At 41.2% G+C, this 8451-nt stretch overlaps 1 protein-coding gene across 1 annotated transcript; it reads right to left on the bottom strand.

Moving 5' to 3' along the window:
- Positions 1-542: 542 nt before the first annotated feature.
- LOC109881901 (zinc finger protein 330) lies at positions 543-7791 on the bottom strand. The gene is made up of 10 exons (XM_020473999.2): positions 7708-7791; positions 7174-7319; positions 7038-7057; positions 6586-6656; positions 6295-6371; positions 5688-5814; positions 5431-5535; positions 5117-5163; positions 1872-1989; positions 543-1545 (listed from the first exon to the last, which is right to left on the bottom strand). The coding sequence occupies exons 2-10, from the start codon at positions 7291-7293 to the stop codon at positions 1259-1261; spliced, it is 972 nt and encodes a 323-aa protein (XP_020329588.2). The 5' UTR covers positions 7294-7319; positions 7708-7791; the 3' UTR covers positions 543-1258.
- Between the last annotated feature and the right edge of the window lie 660 nt (positions 7792-8451).

Raw genomic sequence — 8451 nt, 5'->3', positions numbered from 1 at the left:
ACCAAGGAGAGTGATGGAGTGCTGCGTCAGATGACCTGGCCTCCACAATCACCTGACCTCAACCCAATTGAGATGGTTTGGGATGAGTTGGACTGCAGAGTGAAGGAAAAGCAGCCAACAAGTGCTCAGCATATGTGGAGGTACCACAAGTCAGCACAAAGACAACAGGAGCACTGCCAGTTATTACAGCGCCATTTCAGCTTAAACATAAAATACTTTAATACACTGAAAACCAACTTAAAAAGACACCCAAAACTATTTAGTCCAATCAATGTTGCTAAATATTGTGTGGCTGTCCTGTTTCCTGTCTGTGTGTGTGCGCAAGTAAAACTAAACATGGACTCACCCACTTGTAGAACACCAATGTCATCCTCATCTTTTTCATGTTGGCAGAACGGTCTATGGCTTTGTCATACAGTACACTTTTAGTTTTTGTTGTCATAGGCTACCTGGCTAAGATGCTTGCTAGCCTAACGTCCTCGCATTTGCAACAACGAACCAGCTAAGTCTGCCAGCTAATTAACATGAGCCTACATCTCAGGTCAGTGGCACAACATTCATTTATTGTTAGATTATAATCATTGGCCTGTACAGTGAATTAAGTCAAAACCACAAGTCCAAATCCATGGATTAAGGGATGATTTTGCAAGCTAATTATATATATATATATATATTTTAAATGTATAAAGGGAGGCCAAAAGCTTGCTAGCATCAATCAATCAAATGCTACACTAACAACATGTCACACTCTTTTGGTCCAGACAGCATCAGATACATGGGCTACACATACTGAGACAGAGGGGTACTGTTTCCCTCACTCTGATGATTTCTCTGGTGAGATTCCAGCACCTTTGGAATTGACGGAACATTTTGAAAACCCTGGAGATACGAAAAGTAAATGTAATCATTTAAAATGTTTTAATGGTCAAATATTTGGGGAAGCCTGGCTTCCATGAATACAACCTACTGTTAAGCTGTCTGATAAGTTACATTATTTTAGCCTAAAACTTAAAAAGGATATTTCACCAATGTTAGGCAGGAGCCATACAGAAATTTTGGATTACTGACTATCTTTTTTAAACGTGCTAATGTCCAAATACAGAAACAATCAAGCAGTACACATATGGTGATGAACTATCACTTTAAACAGCTTATTACAGTGTACTGCAATGCATTGCACACACACTCCTTGTATATATCTAGTCCTCTTCTTTGGGAAGCGGAGAGGTGGAGAGATGTGATGGGAACCAACCTCCGCCTAAGGAACTGCTTCGATCACGAGGGTCCCTTCAATTTTAAGACCGGCCAGAGAGTCAGCTATCGCTTCTTCCTCCTCCTCATCATCCTCCTCCTCCTCCTCTTCCTCCTCGTCATCCTCCTCGTCATCATCATCATCATCTCCGCCATCTTCTGCCTGATCTCCCTCCCCTCCTCCGGACGATGACACGTTCTTCCAGTAGGAGTCATAGCCAGAGGCTCCATAACCTCCATAGCCATAGCTATCCTCGTCAGCACCACTCTGTCGGCCAAACTTTGTCGTACGGGCTGCAGGGTGAATACAGGAATACAGACATGAGCTGAGAGTTGAGTACTAATCCCCATCCAGGGAGTGCATATATATACAACAATTAAAAGGTGTTGAATGTGGCGGGATACATTTGAGGTTTAAGATCTGACATCTTCTACAAGAAAAGAGTATGAAAACAAGTGATTTGTAATGATGCAAAAATGACTCAATCAACATCTAAAATGATGATACTACAGTATACATACAACTGCACTGCCAACAGTACTCAGTTTCTCTTAATGACTGAAGAGTTTTAATCCATGACTGACTTGAGCACTGATTAGATGTTAGATGGCAGACTCACTGGACATGCTGAGGTCCTTAGTCTCCTGGGTCTCATGGCCACACTTGGGGCAGGGAGGATTTTTACCCTTGTCCTGTTTGAACACCTTACTCTTCACATGGTCGTCACAGAAACAGGCCTTGGAAGGGGGGGACACAGTTCAACCCAAATGGGCCTTGTTACTATAGGTTACAGTCATGCGTCAAATCCAGGAAATGTATTGCCTGTCCAAATGGTAAATGGTTGTAACTAGAGGGAATACAGCCATGACTGGAAGTGACTTTTCATAGCAGATTAGGATACATTTTTTATTTTAGCTAACCTTAACCTAATTCTCCAAACCTGCTGCAAAAAACGTAACCTCTAGTTGTAGCTGTATTCCACTTCAGAAGCCTGGTAAACGGGTGCTTATTTACCGGAAAAATCAACTAATTTAACAGTGCAACTGGGAATCTACACATTTTCCCCTGAACCAACACCCTTGCCTTTCTTGCACGAACACTTGCCTTTTCTTACGAGCACCGACTGCTGAGGGACTGATTATCTCACCTAATTACCTTAAGACGAATGCACTCACTGTAATGCCGGGCGTACACGACACAACTTTCAAAAATCCTAGCAATGCTGAGCCTCGAGCATAAACAACCGTATTTCCTATAGTAAACCATCTGGCAGAGACGGGTGTCGACACACTACAAGATTCTTCACTCGGTCGGGAGGATTCTCCATACCACCCCGTCTCGCCAAAACAGTGTGAATAGATTGTAGCTAGCTACGTTAACAACGAGCTGTGGCTCTAAGTTCAGTCAGACAAACACACTTGCCCTACAGTGTTGAAATATCTTGCCAATACATTTTGGACCAAATAACATTCGGTGTGAACTTCAGAGCTGTAACCATTTTACATTTGGGCTTTGGTGAAAGGCAAGTGCAAACCCATACTAGTAGTAGTTATCGCTCCTGCTCGAGCGAGTGCACATTCTGGGTGATGCGAATCAAGAACTTGGTCTTCTTCCCTGGCTAGCTCTCATTTGGCTATCGCTGATCGCCGTTCTCAAAACTGGTCGTGGTACATCTCACATTACAAGAGAGTTGCAGATTTTGTGCCGATAAAACCAAACACGGGATCGGTAGCCCTCAGATTGTGACACTGACGCTCATTTTAATGTGAGCGGGTCAGTGGCAGCTACGAGTAGGCGACAACATGGGGATTTTGTCTCCGATCTCAAAAAGTTGTCTGGGACAGCTAAAACCAGGGCCGTGTAGTGTACGCACGGCTCAAGTCGCTCTGGAGAAGAGCGTCTGCTAAATGACTCACATGTACATGTAGATCTCTCGGTCAATGTGTATAGAGTCAACAGCCGTAACAAACAACTACACTGGCATGAGGAACAGTGGGAGAGACAACACTGTGTTGATTTAATGCCTTAAGTAGCTTCACATTTCATTGTGTTAAAAAGTGGGATTCAAAAAAAAGTTATATTTTTCTCAACAACCAAATGTCTAACATTTAAGATGAATAGAAATGATAGTTGTTGCTTAAGTATTCAGCTTCCCAAGTCAATACATGTTAAAATCACCTTTGGCAGCAATTACAGCTGGGAGTCTTCTTGGGTAGATTTCTAAGAGATTTACACACCTGGATTGTGCAATGTTAGCCGATTCATCTTTTCATAATTCTTCAAGCTCTGTCAATATTTTGGGGATCATGGCTAGACAATTTCCAAGTCTTGTCTCTCAAGAACATTCACTGTCTTCTTGGTAAGCAACACCAGCATAGATTTGGCCTTGCGTTGTAAGTTATTGTCCTGCTGAAAGGTGGATTTGTCTCCCAGAATCTCTTGTAAAGCAGACTGAACCAGGTATTCCTCTAGGATGTTGTCTGTTAGATCAATGGTTCTCAATATGGGTCCTGGGGACCCTGATTGGCGCACATTTAGTTTTTAGCACTCCACAGCTAATTCAAATGATCAACTCACCATCAAGCTTTAATCATTTGAATCAGTTGTGTAGTGCTAAGGCAAAAACAAAATGTGCACCACTTTGGGTCCCCAGGATCAGGGTTGAGAACCGCTGGCTTAGATCCATCCCGTTTCTTTTCATCCTGAAAACCTCCCTGGTATTTGCCGATGTCAAGCATACCCATACCATGATGCAGCCACCACCATGCTTGAAAATAAGGAGGCAGTTACTCAGTGATGTGTTGGATAGCGCGCCAAACACAAGGCTTTGCATTTAGGCCAAAAAGTGAATTCCTTGGATCGGTATAATAATTATTAACTAGACCATTCTTAAAGAGACATCCAAAGTCTTATTTGTTATTTTTACCCATCTACCAATCACTGCCCTTTATGAGGCGTTTGAAAAGATCCTTTGTCTTTGTAGTTGAATCTGCGCTTGAAATTTGACTTAGGGACCTTACAGATGTTTTATGTATGGGGGACAGAGGAAGGGTTAGTCATTCAAAAACCATGTCAACCCCTATTATTTCACACAGAGGGAGTCCATTTAACTTGTGTGATTTGTTAAGCCAAATGTTACTTCTGAGCTAATTTAGGATACTTCTCAATTGTATTAATCTTTTTTTTTTTTATTAGAATTGTTATTCCACTGACAGAGTATATTGACTAGATTGTGGACAAAAAAAATAATTAAATCCATGCTAAATCAGAACATTTTGGGGAAGTGATAAGGGAATTATATGCTTAAAAGGTAATGATTAGAATATTCCACCCTGAAACCATATAATTGTATGAAATTTATTAGAATCATAAAACTATAATCTGATGGTGTGTAGTTTTAGTCAGAATTAGAACAATGACTGTTTGTTCCTTTTTAGTACGTAAACAGGGTGCAAGTGTGAAACAAATGATAAGAGGAGCCATCAACAGACAAGCTGGACTACTGTGTTCCTTACAGGACATTGTCTCCACCCATGGAGAAGAGAAACTGTTAGGCTTGCAGAAAATTATGAAACATGTTGCAGATTAAACAGACTGTCTAAGCAAGGCATAGTTTAAGATTTTAACTTGTTTGTGTGTGTTATAAAGACCGGGGTTGCATTTTTGATGTTAGTACATTTTATTCACGAGAACGTTATATATTTTTGCATAAGTTGAGTCTTTGACTAATTATTATTAAACCCATGGTCTTACAGATCTCGGGGATTGGTCAGAGCTATTGATTGGCAGTTATTATCATTGAAAATTCTCACAACAGGAAGAAATCCAAGGGGTATGAATACTTGGATCTTCATTTTCCATTACCTTGCAACGCAGGCAGGAGTGTTGCCCCAGTCTGTTGCAGGAAGCACCTGAAATTAACATGGGGGAAAACACAGTATACATTAACACATTGAAAATGTTTATTTAAAATCACTATAGCTAGGGATGAACCTTTCTCTAAACTTTCAACTGGTAGAATGCCTACTTTTCTATACGTAACATGGTATTCCTCATGTCTGCCAAAGTATGCCCTAAGGCTAAACGTCAACAGGTTATAGTGTTGAAAACTCTTGATTTCTCATGAGCCAACACAATGTGGATGTTTGACAGGTGAGAAAGACACCATAATTGCTCACATTTGTAAGTCTCCGCCTCCAGGACTTGGCAACTGGCTTGGTGCTCAAACTGGTCATCCTCACACAGGAAGTTGTGGCAGAAGGAGCAACGGTATACCCTTCCCCCTGTGTCAGATAGGAAAAAAGGGGGAATGATTACAAAGGGGAAACAAGGTGGATGGCAAACAGCATTTGGGTGCATGTACGGACATAAAAAAGCCTTGTTTAGTTTTGCAGACCAGGCAGGTTGGATAATATTATAAAATGGCATAAGTTACCATGGTCCCATACACAGCGTTCACACTCGATACAGTCGGCATCCATGAGAGGACATGTGCAAGCGTGGGTACTGAGGCACTTTCTCCCGTGGCACACCCAGGCCTCACAGAAGTCACACACTGCCCCCTTGTGGACAGAGACAGCACTTCACATATCAAAAGACATCCAATGATAAACTCGTGATTGTTTACAATCTGGGCACATATCACAATGTTAAATAGATGTAGGTCTTCACCAGGGGTGTATTCATTACGCCTGGCAATGGAAACCATTTGCCATTTAAGAACCAAACGGAAGCAAACAGAAAACGAAACAGGGCGGGACCTACCTTCAATTTGTGCAATAGAAACAAAACATTTTTCATTTGGAGTAAATGGTTACAATTGAAGAATGATTTGCAACAGAATCGGCATAATGAATACATCCCGTGGTCATATTCACTAGAAACCAAAGGAGGCAAATATCGGGGACTACCTGAATTTGACCGATAAGAAACACTTGTTTTCCATTGCGAAACGTTTTGCTATGGTGTGCATTAATGATTACTACTGAGAATTTATTACTCCAATCTCAATAAAAGTTCTTCAAACGGCTCTCATTTCTTACCACCATGCCCATTCCCGTAGCGTGGATCCCTGGGTGCTTGATGACACAGTCTGATGACTTCATGCATTTGGTTTTGCCTTTAGTTGGAATACAGGAAGACAGTATCACACCACAACATAATACATGGTTCTTGCACTCCTATACAAACATCTTACATGTAACATTGTGCAATATATTTCTTTGCCACTTGAGGGGATAAATCAAGTTGTATCGAATTAAGTTGGCCTCAAAGAGCTCAAGGGATTTTAAAATCAGAAACATGCCATGCGTCACAATTTATCTTAGACTCACCACATTGACCGCACTGGGGCAGCTTCTGAACATTTGCACAGAAGTAGCAGAAAGCTCTGTTCTTCTGCCGTCTTGGGTGTCATTGAAACAGGGGAACAAAGTGTCAAAGCCTCCATCACCTGTAGATTATAGTTGCTAATAAAGAAATAATGCATCTTGTTCAAATAGTTGAATTGTGTTCCCACTATTTAACTGGGCAACTCAGTTAAGAACAAATTCTTATTTACAATGACGGCCTACCCCGGCCAAACCCTAACGACGCTGGGCAAATTGTGCACCCCCTTATGGTTCTCCCAATCACGTCTGATTGTGATACAGCCTGGAATTGAACCAGGGTCTGTAGTGACGCCTCTAGCACTGAGATGCAGTGCCTTAGGCCACTACGCCACTCGGGAGCCCCAATGTTATCCATTAAGATGAATGTAAAAAAATATTAATTGAAGATGTCTTACCTCTGGCATTTGTCACATTCCTGCAACACAAGATGAGGACTACAGTAAGTACTAGGGAAATAATCATGATTTACAGTCATTGTTGGCTATCCATTTCATATTGTGCTGTGATGAGAACATGTATATTATTCCATACCATTGCTGAATTGCAAGGGGACTTTGCAACGTCAACAAAGCCCTTGTTGGCTCGAGTCTGTTTCTCCCGTTCCTTGCGGTTCTCTGCCTTCTTGCGTGCACCAGTCTTCTTTTTCGGCATCTTTCAGTTTCAGTAGCTGGCTTTACCTGAAGGCATGTGGGGGATTAGCCAACCATTAACTAACGAACCAAGCCAGCTCAGTCAATGGCATCACACCTTGACAGACTGGACACACATCATTAGTCTAGGTCCTTACGAAAATATAAATGTTTTAAAACTGTATTGGCTAGTTAACTAGGTATCTACGTAAAAAATGAAAAAATGAGCTATTTAGGCATCTAACGTTATAACTAAACGTTACTGTACGTGTGCTGAGCAACACGGTTCAAACACGCGCTAACTAGCTTGACTTCATGGAAATCAGATGCAGCAACGACATGTCATTTTATAATTAACAGATAAAAGCCTTAAGCGATGTGTGCTGTTTATACATTTTTTAACACAGTATAACCCGAAATGTAAAGAGAGATTTACCAGGAATGTTGCAATCCACGGCTGGCTCAGCTGAAAACGGAAGTTACAGAACGGATATTTAGTCCGACTGAGAATTCTTCTCGCCTGAATTATAATCCGCCTTAATCGTTCCTATGTGAGTTCCTATATTTCTATTGTACATTAATTTCCCTTGTGCTCAATGAAATGTTATATTAAAGTATGAATTGTATATTACATCATGGTTTGGCCAATTAAGCCTGTTATTATCAACGCTAGTTCAAAAATGCATACTTATTGTATTTATATTATATTCTAAAGTCACTTCAGTCTCCTGCCACCATGACCCATGAATGTTGTTAAAATTAATTGGGTTTTTACCAATGAAGCCTTTGCAATGTTTATTTCTGTAACGTAAACTACAGTGAATGGGTTAACAATGCCCCAGGAGATGGCAGTAAACCATTATTTTCATCACACATGCTTGAGGTTTTGGAGGTTCCTTTAGCCTTATCAATCAGTGGAGGCTGGTGGGAGGAGCTACAGGAGGGCGGGCTCATTGTTATGGCTGGACTAAAATGGACGGTATCAAACACATCACACATATGGAAACCACATGTTTGACACATTCCATTCCAGCCATTACAGTGAGCCTATCTTCCTATAGCTCCTCACACCAGTCTCCTCTGATGTCTATGTTTCACACCAGTAGTTCTCTGTACCGTCCGCCCCCCAACCCCATTTTGTACCTTGATATTATCTGATAGGGGGACAGACAAACATTGA

Source organism: Oncorhynchus kisutch, linkage group LG7, assembly GCF_002021735.2.
Source record: "Oncorhynchus kisutch isolate 150728-3 linkage group LG7, Okis_V2, whole genome shotgun sequence".
Lineage (NCBI taxonomy): Eukaryota > Metazoa > Chordata > Actinopteri > Salmoniformes > Salmonidae > Oncorhynchus > Oncorhynchus kisutch.
The sequence above is the reverse complement of the archived record's forward strand: the minus strand, read 5'-3'. Positions and strand labels throughout refer to the sequence as shown.

Coding starts and splice junctions, on each gene's coding strand:
- LOC109881901 (XM_020473999.2), bottom strand. CDS start 7,293: ATGCCGAAAAAGAAGACTGGTGCACGCAAGAAGGCAGAGAACCGCAAG. Junction 7,058..7,173: donor CCCCTTGCAATTCAGCAATG/GTATGGAATAAT, acceptor CTTGTGTTGCAG/GAATGTGACAAATGCCAGAG. Junction 1,546..1,871: donor TAAGGACCTCAGCATGTCCA/GTGAGTCTGCCA, acceptor TTCACCCTGCAG/CCCGTACGACAAAGTTTGGC.